This window comes from Phyllobates terribilis, unplaced genomic scaffold (genome assembly GCF_046119375.1).
Source record: "Phyllobates terribilis strain yellow unplaced genomic scaffold, ASM4611937v1 Scaffold_12__6_contigs__length_324123572, whole genome shotgun sequence".
Lineage (NCBI taxonomy): Eukaryota > Metazoa > Chordata > Amphibia > Anura > Dendrobatidae > Phyllobates > Phyllobates terribilis.
In genome coordinates this window covers 127,082,302-127,102,431 of record NW_027362772.1, presented here as the reverse complement: position 1 = coordinate 127,102,431, position 20,130 = coordinate 127,082,302, and the positions used below count along the sequence as shown (strand labels likewise).

The 20,130-nt window shown below is 50.4% G+C and overlaps 1 protein-coding gene across 5 annotated transcripts in view; it reads right to left on the bottom strand.

Moving 5' to 3' along the window:
• The window catches only part of LOC141172261 (sulfotransferase 2B1-like), a 617,113-nt gene that overhangs the window by 323,596 nt on the left and 273,387 nt on the right, over nucleotides 1-20,130 (bottom strand). For all 5 annotated transcript variants that reach the window (XM_073656264.1, XM_073656261.1, XM_073656262.1 and 2 more), the window contains one exon: nucleotides 18,856-19,067. In XM_073656264.1, coding sequence (XP_073512365.1) covers nucleotides 18,856-19,067 — 212 coding nt within the window. The remainder of the gene's footprint in view (nucleotides 1-18,855; nucleotides 19,068-20,130) is intronic.

Here is a 20,130-nt window from a genome sequence, read left to right as displayed (position 1 = left end):
CAGTTTTGAAGGTATATCTATAGGGGGTAGGGAGATAAAGTCGGCACTGTTTGTCGACGATATTATCTTATTCATGAAAGATCCAAGAAAAGATCTAGGGAATACGCTATCTTTGAAAGAGAAATTTGGAGATTGTGCAGGTTGTAAAATTAATAAAAAGAAATGCGAAATTCTACTACTTAATGATGAAGGGAAAAAGGAGAGGCGAGCCAACATGTGTGGGATCCCAATAGCGAAAACATCTATTAAATATCTAGGGGTTCATCTGGGCCGCTCTGCAGATACAGTATATAACCTAAACTATTTGCCTCTAATATCCAAAATGGAGAAGCAATTGCAGGGCTGGAGTGGTCTGCCACTACCCTTGATAGCAAGAAATCACTTAATTAAAATGATGTGCTTTCCAAGATTGCTATACCCCTTACAAACAATTCCTTTACTGCATAAACGCAAAGATATTCGTAGATTACATAAAGCATTCTCATCTTTCTTGTGGAAGGGAAAAAAAGTTAGGATTAGTTTGAACACTCTAATGCAAGCTCCTGAGTGGGGAGGACTAAACACTACTAAAGTCAGAGCATACAATTTAGCTTGCCTCACCAGACACGTAATAGATTGGCTTAGGGGATCGGAGAGACATTCGGATATTAAACTAGAGGGCGAATTTTGTAGTCCTTGGGCCCTGGCCTCACTGCTACATTCTGCTATGTCATGTATTAGCCCGAAAATTAGAAACTCCATAATATGTCGCGACACGCTGTTAACTTGGAAAGCGGTACGGAAAAAGATGGGGCTTTCGTTGAAAGTGTCTAAATACTTTGAACCTTGGGCATATCCAAATTTTAAGCTGGGAAATGAAAATAAACTCTTTAAGGAATGGAAGGAAAAAGGGGTGAGACGGATGAAAGATATCATGCATGTGACAGAAAAGAGATGGATGACTGAGAAGGAAGTGGTGGAACGATTTAATCTCAGTCCCTTTCAAAGTATACAATACTCACAGCTTAAAGGCTGAATTATGAAAGATTTGTGTTTGATTGAGAGGGAGTTACGGCATGTAAAAATGTTATAGACAAATTACTAGAGGGTGATCTGTATGCTCTGAATGTATCAAGAATCTATGGCGCGTTGAGAGAAACTCTATCCCCGACAGGCGAGCAAACAATTTTCAAGGGCTGGGCGAAACAGCTTAATGACCCGGACATAGCTGATAAGATCCTACAAGGATGGGCAACAATGAAAAAAAACGTGATTAATGAGGCATGGAGAGATACCCAATTTAGGATTATTCATAGGGCCATTTATGGGTTCAATGTCCCAATTCGGGGGGAGGGTGGAATCCGACGGAGGCCCTGCCCGAAATGTCAAGAAGATAATACTGACATGTTTCACTGGTTATGGAGATGTAAAACAATTCAAATTTTTTGGAAGAGTATTAGGAGTCTGGTTAAGAGGATCTGGGGGGGGAATTGGGCATTAGATCCATACTTCTGGATTTTTCATTACAGAGGAGAAGGGTTTGAAGGGGAGGATATAGGTCAACGGGGATGCAGACACACCCTAATACACAGTATTATGATCTTGGCAAAAAAATGCATTCTACGAAATTGGATATTTCGGAGACAGCTCCCTCCGTGAAGGAAGTGGTGTCCAACCTAAAACAGCTGATGCTTTTAGAAAAATTGGAGGAAGAAAGGCATAAGACCAGACTGACTGGGAAATTCTTTGAAAAGTGGAGACAATTCCTAGAAAGGAAATGCTCACAAGAAGAAATTGTGGGAGTAGTTCAGCCATTTTCTCATTCCGAGTAGTACTTATTAAACGACATTCAAGGCACTTTGGGGATCTTGAAGGTCTAGTCAGGTGGTTCCGGGACACTTGTAACCATGTAACATGGAAAATAGGGCAGACAAAAATTAAAACGAAACAGAGTTGCTTGGTTAGATGAGAGTTTTATTTCAGGTATGGAGGACGTTATACATTACATAAATTGCTGCTGTAACGGGTCTCGGAGGCGGAACCTCTGAGCAACTATACAAGGGGGCGGTCCTTGTAAGGAAGCGGGTGGCTCCCAGGGAAGACAGGTAGGTAATCACGGCAAGTGACAGGGACAGTCTCTGGGTAGAAGGGCTGGTAGTCACGGCAAGTGACAGGGACAGTCTCTGAGTAGAAGGGCAGGTAGTCACGGCAAGTGACAGGGACAGTCTCTGGGTAGAAGGACGGGTACTCACGGAAAGCGACAGGGACAGTCTCTGGACAGGCAGGTGGTCACGGCTAGTGACGGCAGAGCCTCCAGGTAGGCTAGCAGGCAGGTAGCAGATGAGCGCTCCTAGGTGAGCAGACAAGAGTCTCTGGACAGGCAGGTGGTCACGGCAAGTGAGGGCGGAGCGTCCAGGTAGGCTAGCAGGCAGGTAGCAGATGAGCGCTCCCAGGTGAGCAGATAAGAGTCTCTGGACAGGCAGGTGGTCACGGCAAGTGACGGCAGAGCCTCCAGGTAGGCTAGCAGGCAGGTAGCAGATGAGCGCTCCCAGGTGAGCAGACAAGAGTCTCTGGACAGGCAGGTGGTCACGGCAAGTGACGGCGGAGCCTCCAGGTAGACTAGCAGGCAGGTAGCAGACGAGCGCTCCCAGGTGAGCGGGCAGGCTGGTCCATAGACAGACTGACAGGTGTCGGAAGGCAGACCGTCGGACCGCAGGCTTGCAAGCAGGTAAACGGATATCTGGCAGGTATCAAGCAGGAATCTGGCAGGTGACTGGCAGGTAACAGGCAGGAATCTGGCAGGTGACTGGCAGGTAACAGGCAGGAATCTGGCAGGTGACTGGCAGGTAACTGGAAACGGGACCTGAGGGCTGAAGCAGAGTGAAGGCTTTGCAACAACATTGCTCGGGCACCTCCATTTTGGAGGAGGTGCCTTATATATGGTGAAGTCCTCCGGCCATTGGCCGGGGACTCCTTAGGACGGCGCGCGCGGCCCCTTTAAGAGAGGGGGAGCGCGCGCGCACGCGCCCTAAGCACCGTGGCCGGGAAGCAGCGCGCGCTGCCAGCAGAGCGGGAGGAAGACGCCGGGCACAGAGCGGAGAGGTGAGGGGAACAGCGTCCCTGCCTAGCAGGAGGCAGGGACGCCGACGCTACAGTACCCCCCCTTTAGGCCCCCCCTTTTTTAGGCCAGAGAGAAATTTATCAAGGATGAGAGGGGCATGGATGTTCTCCCGGGGTTCCCACGTTCTCTCCTCAGGACCAAACCCCTTCCAATCTACCAGAATAAAGGTTTTTCCTCTTACCCTTTTGGTGGCCAGAATGTTCTCTACCTCATACTCGCTCTCAGCGGAAACCGGAGCAGGAGGCGTACCTGTAGACTTGGAAAAAGAGTTAAGTACCACGGGTTTGAGGAGAGATACATGGAAGGAGTTAGGGATCCGTAAGTTGGCCGGGAGTTTTAATTTATAGGCCACCGGGTTGATCTGTTTTATAACCTCCAGTGGGCCGATGAACCGAGGCCCTAACTTGTAGGAGGGAATCTTGAGCCGGACATATTTGGACGAGAGCCAGACTTTATCTCCAGGACGGAATTGTGGAGGATTCAGGCGTTTCTTGTCAGCGTGTTTTTTCATCCGTTCGGACGACTGAAGGAGTGCGGATCGGGTACTCTCCCAAATGGAGGAGAATTCGCGAACGAGAGATTCCGCAGCCGGATTGTCCACCGAGGTGGAGACGGGAAATGGGATCCGAGGATGCTGACCGAAGACTACAAAAAACGGGGATTTGGAGGAAGATTCGCTCTCGTGATTATTGTAAGAGAACTCTGCCCATGGTAGGAGATCCACCCAGTCCGAATGGTGGGCATTAACGAAGTGCCGGAGGTAACTGGTCAGGTTCTGATTGATCCGCTCCACTTGACCATTGGACTGTGGATGGTGAGCGGAGGAGAAGTCCAGAGTGACGTCAAGCAACTTACATGTGGCTCTCCAGAAGCGTGAGGTGAACTGAACCCCACGATCTGCCACGATGTGGAGGGGCAGTCCATGGAGACGGAAGATGTGGCGGATAAAGTCTTTAGCCAGTTCGGGTGCAGATGGGAGACCCGGCAGGGGAATGAAGTGCGCCATCTTGGAGAAGCGATCAGCGACCACCCAAATGACCGTACAACCGGCAGAGACAGGAAGATCCGTTGTTGCGGGCGCAGGACACACAGGCAGAAACAAAGTCTATTACATCCTTGTGCAGGGTAGGCCACCAGTAATGCCGGGTAATGAGCTGGAGGGTCTTTTTCTGACCGGCGTGGCTAGCTAGCTTAGACGAATGACCCCAGTGTAGGACCTTCTTCCGATCAGGTACAGTTACAAACGTCTTACCGGGAGGGGGACGATTTAGATTCACGGGAGCCACTTGCATTACTCTGGCGGGATCAATGATGTGCTTAGGTTCCTCCTCTAGATCAGACACCAGGAAGGATCGGGACAAGGCGTCAGCTTTGATGTTTTTGTCTGCCGGGCGAAAATGAAGAACAAAATCAAAGAGGGCAAAAAACAAGGACCACCGGGCTTGGCGCGGGTTAAGTCTCTGGGCGTTCTGAAGGTAAGCCAAGTTCTTGTGGTTCGTGTAAATTATTACCGGGTGAAGAGCCCCCTCGAGCAGGTAACGCCACTCCTCTAGTGCCAGCTTAATGGCTAACAATTCACGGTCTCCAATAGAATAGTTGTGCTCAGAAGAGGAGAAGAGTTTGGAGAAAAAACCGCAGGTTACCATTCTTCCGGAAGATGACTTTTCGGTAAGTACCGCCCCGGCTCCGGAGGAGGAAGCGTCAACTTCTAGGAAGAATTGTTTGTTGCCGTCCGGACGATGCAGCACCGGGGCGGAGGAGAAGGCCTGTTTTAAGGAAAGAAAGGCCTCCTCATCTTCGGGCGGCCATCTTCTGAGATTAGTACCCTTACGGGTGAGCGCAGAGATAGGGGCAGTCCGGGAAGAGAAGTGCGGTATGAAGAGGCGGTAGTAGTTGGTGAAGCCCAGGAACCACTGAATAGCCTTCAACCCCTCTGGTCGGGGCCACTTCTGGATGGCAGACAGTTTCTCAGGATCCATTTGTAGGCCGGTCTGAGAGATTATGTAGCCCAGAAATGGAAGAGAGGTCTGCTCAAAGATGCACTTCTCATATTTAGCGTAGAGGTGGTTCTGCCTGAGCCTGAGCAGGACCTGACGAACATCCCTCCGGTGAGTAGGAAGGTCCAGAGAGAAGACCAAGATGTCGTCCAGGTAGACCACCACGCAGGAGTAGAGAAGGTCACGGAAGATGTCATTGACCAACTCTTGAAAGACGGCAGGAGCGTTACAGAGACCGAAGGGCATTACAAGGTACTCATAGTGGCCGTCCCGGGTGTTGAATGCCGTCTTCCCCTCATCCCCCTGGTGGATACGGACCAGGTTATACGCCCCACGGAGATCCAGTTTGGTGAAGATTCTAGCCCCCCTCAGGCGGTCAAATAATTCAGGAATGAGCGGGAGGGGGTATTTATTCTTCACTGTAATCTGGTTAAGGCCTCTATAATCTATACATGGACGGAGTGAGCCGTCCTTCTTTTTGACGAAGAAGAAGCCTGCTCCCGCCGGGGAGGTAGATTTCCGGATAAATCTCCGGACCAGATTCTCCTCAATATATTCTGACATGGACCGGGTCTCCGCTGCGGACAAAGGGTAGATACGCCCACGGGGAGGAGTAGAGCCTGGTATCAGGTCGATTGGACAATCTTATGGTCTATGAGGGGGTAATGTCTCTGCTTCTTTTTTATTGAAGACATCCGCATAAGACCAATAGGGAACCGGTAGACCGGGTAGACTGACTGGGGTAGGAGAAGGACGAGCAGGATGAACGGGAACTAGACAAGTCCTATGGCAGTCCTGTCCCCAGCGAAGGACTTCTCCGGTCTGCCAGTCAAGTACGGGTGCATGTTTCTGGAGCCAAGGTAGGCCTAACAAGAGTGCGTGAGAGAGTCCAGGCAGAACATGAAAGGAGATGCTCTCAGAATGCAGCATTCCCACCTGCAGAGTTATGGATTCGGTGATGAGTTGGATGGGATGTGGTAAGAGGCCCCCATCCACGGCGGCGACAGATAAAGGTACGGCCAGAGGTTTGGTGGGAATGCGGTATTTCTCTACCAGAGACTGAGAAATGAGATTTCCAGCAGCTCCTGAGTCAAGTTGAGCCAGTTCGAAATAGCGGTTCTCACCGCAGGTGATAGAGACTGACAGCATCAGAGATGGAGAGGGCTTACTTTTGTCTAGGGCGACCTCTCTGAGCGATCCTAGACACAGGCGTTTCCCGACCTCTCTGGGCAGGAATGGATACGGTGCTCCTTACTGCCACAGTAGAAGCAGCTCCCCTCGGCACGGCGTAAGTCTTGACGGGTTTTGACCATCTTGGTCTGGTCGACCTGCATAGGCTCAGGTTAGTGTGCCTGGGGAGTAACGGAGGGAGTGACGGGTTTCTGGAAGGTGGGGGCTAGACGTGGAAACCTCCTCTCACGGGTGACCTCTTTGGCGCGCTCCTGGAATCGGATGTCAATCCGGGTGGCAAGTGTTATTAAGTCGTCGAGAGTAGTAGGAATGTCCCGACCGGCGAGTTCATCTTTAATACGGCCGGACAGACCCCCCCAGAAGACAGACACCATAGCGTCGTTATCCCAGGCCAGCTCCGAAGCAAGGGTACTGAACCGTATGGCATATTGGCCCACGGTGAGATCTCCTTGACGGAGGCGTAGCAGAGACGATGCGGATGAGGTCTTCCGTCCGGGTTCGTCGAAGACTTTCCGGAAAGCCGTGAGAAAGGCTGGCAGGTCGGACATCAGGGGATCTCCTCTCTCCCACAGAGGATTTAGCCAAGCCAGAGCCTCCCCCGTGAGGTGGGACATGATAAAGGCTACTTTGGACCGGTCGGAGATAAACTGATGGGACAAGAGTTCAAAGTGCAGGGTGCACTGGTTTATGAAGCCCCGAGCTTGAGCAGAGTCACCTCCGAAACGAGGAGGTGCAGAAAACCGGGGTGCGGGACAGGATACCATGGTATTGGTGGGCAGCGGCGCTGCCGGGTTGCGAGTCATGACACTAGCGGTGGTTGCAGGTGGAGCAGACAGAGTGTCCAGGCGAGAGTTGACACTCCGCAGGTGACTCAGGATGGACTTCTGTTGGGACCTCTGACGGGACAGTTCATGACATAGGTCCGAGAGCGAGGGAGCTTGGGTGCCACCGGATTCCATGGCCCGAGCAAACTGTAACGGGTCTGGGAGGCGGAACCTCTGAGCAACTATACAAGGGGGCGGTCCTTGTAAGGAAGCGGGTGGCTCCCAGGGAAGACGAGTAGGTAATCGCGGCAAGTGACAGGGACAGTCTCTGGGTAGAAGGGCAGGTAGTCACGGCAAGTGACAGGGACAGTCTCTGGGTAGAAGGACGGGTACTCACGGCAAGTGACAGGGACAGTCTCTGGACAGGCAGGTGGTCACGGCTAGTGACGGCAGAGCCTCCAGGTAGGCTAGCAGGCAGGTAGCAGATGAGCGCTCCCAGGTGAGCAGACAAGAGTCTCTGGACAGGCAGGTGGTCACGGCAAGTGACGGCGGAGCCTCCAGGTAGGCTAGCAGGCAGGTAGCAGATGAGCGCTCCCAGGTGAGCAGACAAGAGTCTCTGGACAGACAGGTGGTCACGGCAAGTGACGGCGGAGCCTCCAGGTAGACTAGCAGGCAGGTAGCATACGAGCGCTCCCAGGTGAGCGGGCAGGCTGGTCCATAGACAGACTGACAGGTGTCGGAAGGCAGACCGTCGGACCGCAGGCTTGCAAGCAGGTAAACGGATATCTGGCAGGTATCAAGCAGGAATCTGGCAGGTGACTGGCAGGTAACAGGCAGGAATCTGGCAGGTGAATGGCAGGTAACAGGCAGGAATCTGGCAGGTGACTGGCAGGTAACAGGAAACGGGACCTGAGGGCTGAAGCAGAGTGAAGGCTTTGCAACAACATTGCTCGGGCACCTCCATTTTGGAGGAGGTGCCTTATATATGGTGAAGTCCTCCGGCCATTGGCCGGGGACTCCTTAGGACGGCGCGCGCGGCCCCTTTAAGAGAGGGGGAGCGCGCGCACACGCGCCCTAAGCACCGTGGCCGGGAAGCAGCGCGCGCTGCCAGCAGAGCGGGAGGAAGACGCCGGGCACAGAGCGGAGAGGTGAGGGGAACAGCGTCTCTGCCTAGCAGGAGGCAGGGACGCTGACGCTACAGCTGCATTTTGGGAGGGGAGTAGGGTAGGGGGGATTTTCTATCTTTGAGTATTCATGTAAAGCTTTGATGTGAAATTTTTGTACTCATGCTTTATCCAAATGTTAAAACCTTTAATAAAAATGATTGTTAAAAAAAAAAAAAAATTCAAATCACTCCTCTTTTACCCAGTGAAAGATAAAGAAAAGTAAAAAATACAGTTAGGTCCATATATATTTGGACAGAGACATGTGCCACCCTGTTTTTAAAGGGACCAAAAGTAATTGGACAGATTAAATAATTGTAAATAAAATGTTCATTTCTGGTACTTGGCTGAAAACCCTTTGTTGGCAATGACTGCCTGAAGTCTTGAACTCATGGACATCACCAGACGCTGTGTTTCCTCCTTTTTGATGCTCTGCTAGGCCTTCACTGCGGTGGTTTTCAGTTGCTGTTTGTTTGTGAGCCTTTCTATCTGAAGTTTAGTCTTTAACAAGTGAAATGCATGCTCAATTGGGTTGAGATCAGGTGACTGACTTGGCCATTCAATAATATTCCACTTCTTTGCTTTAATAATCTCCTGGGTTGCTTTGGCTTTATGTTTTGGGTCATTGTCCATCCGTAGTATGAAACGACGACCAATAAGTTTGGCTGCATTTGGCTGGATCTGAGCCCACAGTATGGCTCTGAATACATCAGAATTCATTTGGCTGCTTCTGTCCTGTGTCACATCATCAATAAACACTAGTGACCCAGTGCCACTGACAGCCATGCATGTGACGCGCCCCCTGGGCCTGTGCTGTGGTGCAGCGTTGCGCACGCGGGGAATACCCGGAGCCGGATCTGTTGGGGGTAGTAGTCCTCGTGGCGGTGACCCGGTCCGTGCCCAGGGTGTCAAACTAAATGGCAGTCTTTAGCAGTAGATGTTAGAGTGTTCGACTACGCCACCCGTTGAATGCGGCTATGAAGCCGCCGCTGCAGGGCAGACCGCTGAGGCCGGTGGTACGGATGTGCAGCGTGGATGGTATAACCCCCAACGGGAGGGGTATGGCCTCAGGGCAGCCGACGTGAATGATGGGGTTAGCAGAGTTGCACGCAGGCACCAGGAACCACTCAGAGACGGTGCGGTGTAGTTCAGGGTCTTTACTGGTGGCAAAGGTAGACCCTCCCGGAGTACTGGCTAGCGATCGGGGCCTGGTCAGTCTGTGAGCAGATAGGATCTCCCCTGGCCAGGCGGAGTTGTAGGCCTCCCCAACTAATTGTACTCTTCTGGCTACCTTGCTAGAAGCGGGTAAAAGTAGCCCACGTCCCTGAGTGTACCGTGTGGTGCTCACCCGTATGGCCGGTGACTCGGGGCCTTCTGGTAGCTTCCGCTCCACGACGGCGGTGCTGGTCCCTTGCGTGTGACCGTGCCTTCGGGTTTCTGGGCCAGAGGACCTGAAATCCCCTGCCGGTCGGTTTCTGCTGCTGCGTAAGGATTAGTCCCCACAGCCTCGGACTCCGGGTCCGGTGAGAACTCTTCAATCAGGGCGAGCTCTACAGCTTCCAGCCCCTGACTCCTTTTAGCACTGCTCCCACTGAGCTCCTGATCTTTCTTTCCTTGCTTTTGCTACACTCCAGACCAGACTGTGTCTCTGTCTGGGACTCCTCTTCTTCTCCCTAACCCTGCCTCAGCCCTAGTTTTATATAGGGGAAGTCCTTCCCCTCCCAGGACTGGGCAGGAGGTGTGGCATCCATAGGATTCCTGACCAGGAGACCTCCCACCTGCTCTCAGACGTAATATTGCTATTACTGTGGAAACCAGACCCCTGGGGTGCCACATTCCCCCCTAGTAAAATTTATTACTCCGGGACTAAACATATTTTTGTAAACATAACAAGTTATAAACAGAAACAGTACAATAAAGAAAAACACATTAGGATGGTCACGGCGTGTCCGCAACCGGGTGCAGTTTTTGAAGAAAACAAGGGTGTCCATTTCACCAAGGAACAGGGAGCCGTAACCAGGTAGGGGTCTGTCCTACCCCGAGTCTTTAACAGTCTTAGTCCTTTCCTGGGTTACGCTCCAAACATATATACAAAGGATTCCGGATAATCCATAACTGACACCTATAAAATAACTGGAAATACATAATTATTTACAAGCAACAATAAACAGGTAAATACAAATAAAACAGTCTAAACACTTTAGATCCTCCAACGTACGGGCAACTGGCCTCTAGTGGCTCTAGTGGACCTACGGAGCTTACTGACTGGTCCTGAGCTACAAGATGTAGGAGCTGTCAAAGGTAAACTGGGCAGCTGTCTACGGGCTCTTTGGCTCACTAGGGGTACGGCAGGCTCACTATAAGCAGAGGGTTGATTCTCCTGGTCTGCTTGTGTGGGGTCTTCTGCCTCCTGGACCGGCTGCTCTTCTAGCTCTACCTGTTTCTCCGTAGGCACTCGGGATGCTGGTTGGAGGAAGGTGAGGATGGGTACCACAACAGCGCCATTCACTTGTGTCCAAGACCGAGGGAAGTCTCCGAGGACAGTACGGACCATCTCTTCCCTTTCCTCTGCGGGTCGAGGGTCTTCTTGTTCTTCTTCAGGGTTTCGTAGCTGTTCGGGACACTTCTTCAGGTGATCTCGGGAGACAATGGCTGTGGTTTCTCCTCCGTCCTTACTGATTGTGCAGACCTTTGGGTTCTCATGGCTTGAGGGCAGTACGGTGTACGGGTCTTTCTCCCACTGGTCGTCCAACTTGTGGAGCCGTCTCTTCCTCTTCAAGACCTGCTCTCCAGGTACCAGGGGAACAGCGGGAGCATACTGGTTGTAAGCCTTATCCTGTCTTTCTCTAGCTTGACAGAGACTTCGCTCAACGCTCTCCTGTACTTTCCGGTACTGCTGCTGCCTCTCTGTGTCCCAGTCTGCTTCTGGTGAAGTGTCCTCGGGTGTCAGGACTCCCATATCCAGATCAACAGGCAGCTTACCAGGTCTTGCTCTCATCAGGTAAGCCGGGGTACAGTTGGTAGAACCTACCGGGATGTGGTTGTATAGGTCCACCAGATCAGGCAGTTTCTCAGGCCACAGACTGCGTTCTTCCAGGGGCAATGTTTTCAGAAGGTCTATCACCACCTGGTTCATTTTCTCACAGAGTCCATTGGTTTGCGGATGATAGGGTGTTGTTCTTATCTTGCGGCAGCCATACAGAGTGCAGAACTCCTGGAAGACTTCCGCTTCAAAGGCAGGTCCTTGGTCCGTCAGCACCTGTTCTGGGTATCCGTGTGGACGGCAGAAGTGCTGCTGGAAGGCTCTAGCTGCTGTTTGAGCCATTAAGTCCTTGACCGGGACCACCACCAGGAACCGGGAGTAATGATCTACGATTGTGAGGGCGTAGACATACCCAGATCTGCTTGGAGCCAGTTTCACATGGTCCAGGGCTACCAGTTCCAGTGGCTGTCGGGTGATGATGGGCTGCAAGGGAGTCTTCTGGCTGGCACGGTCCTTCCTTCTTAGGTGGCACAGTCCACAGTCTCTGCACCACCTCTCGATGGTTCCTCTCATGCCTACCCAGTGGAACCGCCCGCGCAGCAGGAACTCCAGCTTCTTCCATCCGAAGTGCCCAGCTCCGTCGTGGTATGCCTCCAGTACCATAGCCGCGTCTCTTCTTGGCACCACTACTTGCCAGATCAGTTCATGCGTCCGGGAGTTAACCATTCTGCGGCACAACTTCCCCTTGTAAAGGAACAGTCGACTCTTCTCAGCCCACAGTTGCTTGGTCTCCTCCGGAGCGTCTGGGTCAAGGCGGGCATCTGGCTGAGTCAGCATCTCCTTCACCAGTCGGACGGCGGGGTCACTGTCTTGCGTTTCCGCCCAGTTGTAATGAGGTAAGGGGTTGAACGTAGCGGATTGCTTACCCCTTACACGGTGGGAATACTGGATAGTCCCATGACGGTGGAACGCGGGGAGTTCAACTTCTTCCAATTCCTCTGGATCTTCCCCTACGTCCGGTAGGTTTGGCATTCTGGACAGGGCATCCGCGTTGGTATTGGAGCGTCCTGCCCGGTTTTGATCGTGAACTCATAGTTGGACAGGCGGGCCATCCATCTCTGCTCCAGGGCACCGAGTCTTGCCGTATCCAGGTGTGTCAACGGGTTGTTATCCGTGTACACGGTGAACCGGGAAGAGGCGAGGTAGTGCTTAAAGCGTTCGGTGACTGCCCACACCACTGCCAGGAATTCTAGCTTGAATGAGCTGTAATTCTCAGGGTTTCTTTCGGTGGGTCGCAGTTTTCGGCTGGCGTAAGCAATTACCCGTTCCTTCCCCTGCTGGATCTGGGACAGTACGGCTCCTAGCCCGATGTTACTCGCGTCGGTGTAGAGGATAAAGGGATGGCTGTAATCAGGGTACGCCAGGATTTCATCCCCCGTGAGGGCCATCTTCAGCTGGCGGAAGGACTCTTCTTCCAACTTCTCCCATCTGAAGAGCGGCTTCTGGTTCTTGGCCTTCCTGGACTGGCCTATCAGGAGGTCCTGCATAGGAGCTGCCTTTTTGGAGAAACCGGGAATGAACCTTCGGTAGTAGCCTACCAACCCGAGGAACTGCCGCACTTCCTTTACGCTGGAGGGTCTTGGCCATTCCTTAATCGCGGTGATCTTATCAGGGTCGGGAGCCACTCCGTCAGCACTCACCACGTGTCCCAGGTACTGCACCCTTGGTTTCAGGAGGTGACACTTGGAGGGTTTCACCTTTAGGTCGTAGTTTGCCAGGGCTTCGAACACTTCTGCCAGGTGTTTCAGGTGGTCCTCGTAGGTCTTGGAGTAGACGATGACATCGTCCAGGTATAACAGGACCGTCTCGAAGTTTCGGTGTCCCAGACAGCATTCCATCAATCGTTGGAAGGTTCCTGGTGCGTTGCAGAGTCCGGGGTGGTGAATGCGGTCTTCTCCCGGTCCGCCTCTGCTACAGGAACCTGCCAGTACCCGCTAGTGAGATCCAAAGTGGAGAAGAAGTTAGCAGATTTTAAAGCAGCCAAAGACTCCTCTATCCTTGGTAAGGGGTACGCATCTTTGTGTGTGATACGGTTGATTTTCCGGTAATCTACACACATTCTCATGGTGTTGTCCTTCTTTTTAACCAAGACTAGTGGAGCTGCCCAGGGGCTACAGCTATCCCTGATTACTCCAGCCTCCTTCATGTCTCTAAGCATCCCCTTGGCGTGTTGGTAGTGTGCAGGGGCTACGGGTCGGTATCTCTCCTTTATGGGAGGATGGTCTCCCGTGGGGATGTGGTGTTCTACCCCCTTTACTCGCCCGAAGTCTAACGGGTGTTTACTAAACACTCTCTCGTACTCTTGAACCACCCGATAGACTCCCTGTTTCTGGCGTGAGGGAGTGGAGTCAGTTCCCAAATGTAGTTGCTGACACCAGTCCTCCATTGGTTTCTTAGAGCCGTTACCTTCCTCTGGATGAGATGGGGGCAAGGGTTCCACGGACTGTACAGAATTTTGATTGATGGTATACAATTTGGCTAGCGTAGCATACCGGGGCAGGTACACTTCCCTTTTCCCGATGTTTATTATGCGAACGGGCACCCTCCCATGGCGTACATCAACCACCCCCCGTGCTGTCAAAATGGTGGGCCTACTGTCTGAGTAGACGGGTTCTACCATTGCTTGGTAGTCTCTACCTCTCAGACCAATAGCTGCCCGGCACCAAATCATCATTTCACTTTTTGGGGGCATGGCAATAGGGAAAGGGTCACACATTCTCACGCTTCCAATCTCACCACCGGAGAGTTCCACCTGTTGCCGCCGCATCAGTGCCCGGATCTCTTTTTGGAGCACTCGCTGCTGGCCGGAGCTGGCGTTCTTGGCAACCTGCTGTAAAATGAAAATCACCTCTGCAAGACAATTTTCAATCACATTAGTTCCTAGAGTTATCTTTGGGTGACTCTCGCGCTTGTCAATGTCTACAATGATCAGTCCCTGTGCTGCCAGTTCGACTCTACCGATTTTAATGGTCATCTCTTTAAATCCGATTTGTGGCACGGGCTGACCATTGCTGGCAATGATACTCAAGTCGTCGTCAGGGTAGCGGGTTATATCCGAGTCATTCCAGTACTGCTTGAAGAGCACGTACGGGATGGTGGTGACCTGTGACCCGGTGTCAAGTAGGGCACTCATAGGAATGCCATCCAGTACTACAGGCAAGACTGGACGTCCTCCCGCGTATTTGTCACGCCAGTTCGATGGGCCTGATGATCTTATGCCTGGGGGTTGGCCCTCTACCCCAGGTTGTGCCAGTTTAAAGGACAGTACCTTGCCATATGTCCGGGTTGATTGCAGCGGCGGCAGATGGGTTGTCCGTCCTCGTTGTATCGGTCGCTGGGTCTTCCTCTGGCCGGTGGGGTCCTCCTTGGTCGACGCCACGGGATGTCCTCCGGTCCGGATGCCAGCTGGATCTTCCCTGGAGCAGCAACCTGTAAAGACTGCACAGTTCGGGTTAGCGCAGCTACGCTTTTAGCTAGCTCTTGGACCTGATGGTGCAGATCTGGAGCCGGGTCATTGTTCAAAGCCTGCGCATCAGCTCCCACAGGCCCTGCCGACAAGGGCGCCGCCTCCTGGTGGTAAGCGGTAGTAGGGCGCCTGTGGGCCACAACGCCACCCGGTGCCGGTTCTCGGAGCACCCGAATGGCTCTGTCCTTGAACTGTGCAAAGTCCAGATGAGGATCCTGTAAGGCCATTGCCCGCAACTGGGTTCGGTGGGCATTGCAATATAGTCCCTCTATAAATTGTTCGGTCAACAGCCTGTCCTCGTTTCCCACGCCGTCAGGGTCGGTCTGCTTAATGGCTCTCAGGGCCTCTTGTAGGTTTAGTGCATAGTCCCTTATATTCTCATGTGCTCGCTGTTTGCACCCGTAGAATCTAAGCTTAATCTCAGCTGAGGTGCGGGTATCAAAGGTGTCCTTCAGCCGGGTTAATATCCCTGCTACAGTCCTCCTCCCAGGTGGCGAGGACTTTACCTCCCTATGGGCTGCCCCGGTTAGTTGGGCCACCAGGATGCTCACTTTTTGCTCTTCTGTGAGGGGGTACACCTGGAAGAGGCTATCCAGCTTTTCTCTAAAGTCATTCAGGGTATGTGACTCCCCTGAGTACTGGGGTAGCCAGGCTGCCCCCGGGATATAGGGCATCGTGAAAGGCATGACCGCTGCAGCGGTGGCGCTGGCGGTGGCTGTGGCAGTGAAGCTCTCCTCCGTATCCGACATCCTCCTCCCCCCTAGTGGACCGTGGCCTACCTTGCGATGATCCTCTTCCATAGGCCGCGGCTCCGCAGTGGATCGTCAGGGTCGAGGACCTTCCGTCGCGCTCCTGTGACGTCGGCGTCTGCTGGGCTCCTTCCAGGACCTTACGCAACGTCCGGACGTGAGGCGGAGATCCAGTTCTCGCGCGCTTTCGGAGTCCACGCCCCTCTTCTTCCCGCGCGGCGTCTTCAAGATGGCGTCCAACGGCGGGAAAACTCCACGGATGGCGGGAAGAAGGCAGAAGATGGCGTCCAACGGCGGGAACACTCCACGGATGGCGGGAAGAAGGTAGAAGATGGCGTCCAACGGCGGGAAAACTCCACGGATGGCGGGAAGAAGGTAGAAGATGGCGTCGGATGGCGGGAATCTTCACCACAGGTAAGTTTAAAAGTCTCTTTTTCAGGCACCCAGTACCCGGTGGTTGCGGGCACGTAATCCTGCCGACTACGCCAAAGTTGACGAGCCCCCTGGGCCTGTGCTGTGGTGCAGCGTTGCGCACGCGGGGAATACCCGGAGCCGGATCTGTTGGGGGTAGTAGTCCTCGTGGCGGTGACCCAGTCCGTGCCCAGGGTGTCAAACTAAATGGCAGTCTTTAGCAGTAGATGTTAGAGTGTTCGACTACGCCACCCGTTGAATGCGGCTATGAAGCCGCCGCTGCAGGGCAGACCGCTGAGGCCGGTGGTACGGATGTGCAGCGTGGATGGTATAACCCCCAACGGGAGGGGTATGGCCTCAGGGCAGCCGACGTGAATGATGGGGTTAGCAGAGTTGCACGCAGGCACCAGGAACCACTCAGAGACGGTGCGGTGTAGTTCAGGGTCTTTACTGGTGGCAAAGGTAGACCCTCCCGGAGTACTGGCTAGCGATCGGGGCCTGGTCAGTCTGTGAGCAGATAGGATCTCCCCTGGCCAGGCGGAGTTGTAGGCCTCCCCAACTAATTGTACTCTTCTGGCTACCTTGCTAGAAGCGGGTAAAAGTAGCCCACGTCCCTGAGTGTACCGTGTGGTGCTCACCCGTATGGCCGGTGACTCGGGGCCTTCTGGTAGCTTCCGCTCCACGACGGCGGTGCTGGTCCCTTGCGTGTGACCGTGCCTTTGGGTTTCTGGGCCAGAGGACCTGAAATCCCCTGCCGGTCGGTTTCTGCTGCTGGGTAAGGATTAGTCCCCACAGCCTCGGACTCCGGGTCCGGTGAGAACTCTTCAATCAGGGCGAGCTCTACAGCTTCCAGCCCCTGACTCCTTTTAGCACTGCTCCCACTGAGCTCCTGATCTTTCTTTCCTTGCTTTTGCTACACTCCAGACCAGACTGTGTCTCTGTCTGGGACTCCTCTTCTTCTCCCTAACCCTGCCTCAGCCCTAGTTTTATATAGGGGAAGTCCTTCCCCTCCCAGGACTGGGCAGGAGGTGTGGCATCCATAGGATTCCTGACCAGGAGACCTCCCACCTGCTCTCAGACGTAATATTGCTATTACTGTGGAAACCAGACCCCTGGGGTGCCACACATGCCCAAGCCATCACACTGCCTCCGCCGTGTTTTACAGATGATGTGGTATGCTTTAGATCATGAGCTGTACCACGCCTTCGCCATACTTTTCTCTTTCCATCATTCTGGTAGAGGTTGATCTTGGTTTCATCTGGCCAAAGAATGTTCTTCCAGAACTGTGCTGGCTTTTTTAGATGTTTTTTAGCAAAGTCCAGTCTAGCCTTTTTATTCTTGATGCTTATGAGTGGCTTGCACTGTGCAGTGAACCCTCTGTATTTACTTTCATGCAGTCTTCTCTTTATGGTAGATGTGGATATTGATACGCCTACCTCCTGGAGAGTGTTGTTCACTTGGATGGCTGTTGTGAAGGGGTTTCTCTTCAAAATGGAGATTATTCTGCGATCATCCACCACTGTTGTCTTCCGTGGGCGCCCAGGTTTTTTTACATTGATGACTTCACCAGTGCTTTCTTTCTTTCTTTCTCAGGATGTACCAAACTGTAGATTTTGCCACTCCTAATATTGTAGCAATTTCTCGGATGGGTTTTTTCTGTTTTTGCAGCTTAAGGATGGCTTGTTTCACCTGCATGGAGAGCTCCTTTGACCGCATGTTTACTTCACAGCAAAACCTTCCAAATGCAAGCAACACACCTCAAATCAACTCCAGGCCTTTTATCTGCTTAATTGAGAATGACCTAACGAAGGGATTGCCCACACCTGTCCATGAAATAGCCTTGGAGTCAATTGTCCAATTACTTTTGGTCCCTTTAAAAACAGGGTGGCACATGGTAAGGAGCTGAAACTCCTAAACCCTTCATCCAATTTTAATGTGGATACCCTCAAATGAAAGTTGAAAGTCTGAACTTCATCTGCATCTGAATTGTTTTGTTTAAAATTGTGGTAATGTCTAAAACCAAAATTAGAAAAATGTTGTCTCTGTCCAAATATATATGGACCTAACTGTATATACATATTTGGTGCTACAGTGATCTTAAAAGTTGATCTATCAAGCTATAAAATTAATTAACCTAATCGATAAATACTGTAAAGAGGAAAAATAAATCTTAATACCAGAATTCCATTATTTTGTTTACAACAACACTGCAAGTAATTCAATAAGTGATCAAAACATAGATAGCACCCCAACACAGTATAAAAATAAACAGCAGCTCTCCATGGAAAAAAAATCCCTCGCAAAACTCCAGTGATGGAAAAATAAAAACATTATGGGTCTCAGAAATGGCTGCACCTCTCATTTTTGTTGTTGTTTTAACAAAGTTTAGATTTTTTTTAAGTAGTGAAAATCGGAAAAAAGATATAACCACCATAATCATATTGACCTGTAGAACTATGTTGTTCGGTCATTTTTACTGCACATCGAACAAGGTAAGAATAAAATTTTAAAAAGCATAATGGAATTATGTTTTTTTTTTTCATTTCTCTGCATTTGGACTTTTTATGACATTTTTCCTTTACCCTGTATGGTGAAATGAATGGAGTCATTACAAACTACAACTAATTCTGCAATATAACAGCCCTCATGAGGTTTTGTTGGCAGAAAAATAAAAAAGTTATATCTGTTTGAAAGAGAAGAGAAAAAAAATTAAAATGCCAAAATGAAAATTGGCTGCGTCCTTAATTTCACTTTTTCAATGTTTGCTCTCATCTTAGCGCTTACACTGTATTTCTGCACTCTTTGGTTTGCACTTTTTATATTATATATATGATCTACATATTACATCCAGTTGTTATGTAGTTTTCATTTTGACACAATAATAGTATTGATAAATACAATAATAACAATACAAACGTGATTACATTATAGCATTGCAGAATGTTTTTCATGACTTTTGTGTAATAATTACCTTTGCCTTAGAACCATGAAATGATTTCATAAAAATGTGTTTGGGTATGTGGCTGCTAATAAGGCGAGGGTGTTCCTCACTTTGTTGTAGCCTTCGAGCAACACTTGAGTCTTCAATCCAAGGTACTCTTTCCCAGTTTGGCACAGTATTGCTCCAGGTTGGGTCTCCATTCTTTTGGATGAGGCTTAAAATCTCAATCATCCACGTGGTGCCTAATAATGTTATTAAAAGCAAAAATAAAATAAATATATATTATATATATATATAATTTTAACATTTAAGAAATTCTAGGTATTCAAGGTTATCTCTAAACAATTATACAAAACATTTAAATACATGGGGCCAGATCTCAATACATCTTATTATTATTTATTATTATAGGGCCATTTCTTCCATGGCGCTTTACATGTGAAAAAGGGGTATACATACAAGAACAATTACAATAATCTTGAACAAAATGTGACGGCGACTGGTACAGGAGGAACGAGGACCCTGCTTGTGAGGGGTCAGTCTGCAAGGGATGGGTGAGGATACAGTAGGTGTGGGTAGAGCTGGTTGTGCAGCGGTATGGTGGAGCGGTGATTACTGCAGGTAGTAGGCTTGTCAGAAGAGGTAGGTGTTCAGGTTCCTTTTGAAGGTTTCCATGGTAGGTGAGAGTCTGATATATTGAGGTAGAGAGTTTCAGAGTAGGGGGGATGCACGGGATCTTATATGACACATGCAAAAAATATATTAAATGAAACAATAAGTCGCAATGAAACAGTACACAACTACAAAAAAGATAAGTGCAAAAAGGCAATTAGAACTCAGAAATGCATTATCTTACTTGTAAATCACCTGTGATAGATATTTTTTGTAGTGAGGATGTACAGAGGGTATTGACATCAATAGCTACAGTATATTTAGAATGAAATGACTGAAGTGGAGAAAAACTCAAAACTTTATACAATGATCCTGACTTTTAGGAGTCGCTCACACTAGCATATAACAAAATTGGTCCCATTCTCATCAAGAAAAGTTGGACAAATGGTATCTGTATGGTTTACCTTTTGTTATGCGAAAGCAATGTGAGTGTGCGATTATTTTCTTGTCTCGGATCCATATGCAATTCGTGAGTTTTTACAATCATCTTTTACATACTATTATACAGTATGTAAGCTTAAAAGCTAGTTGACAAAAATAAAGCAATCATATATAAAGATATAGATAGATGATAGAAAGGTATTAGATATATAATATATAGATAATAAACATATTGGATACAGTAGCATGCAA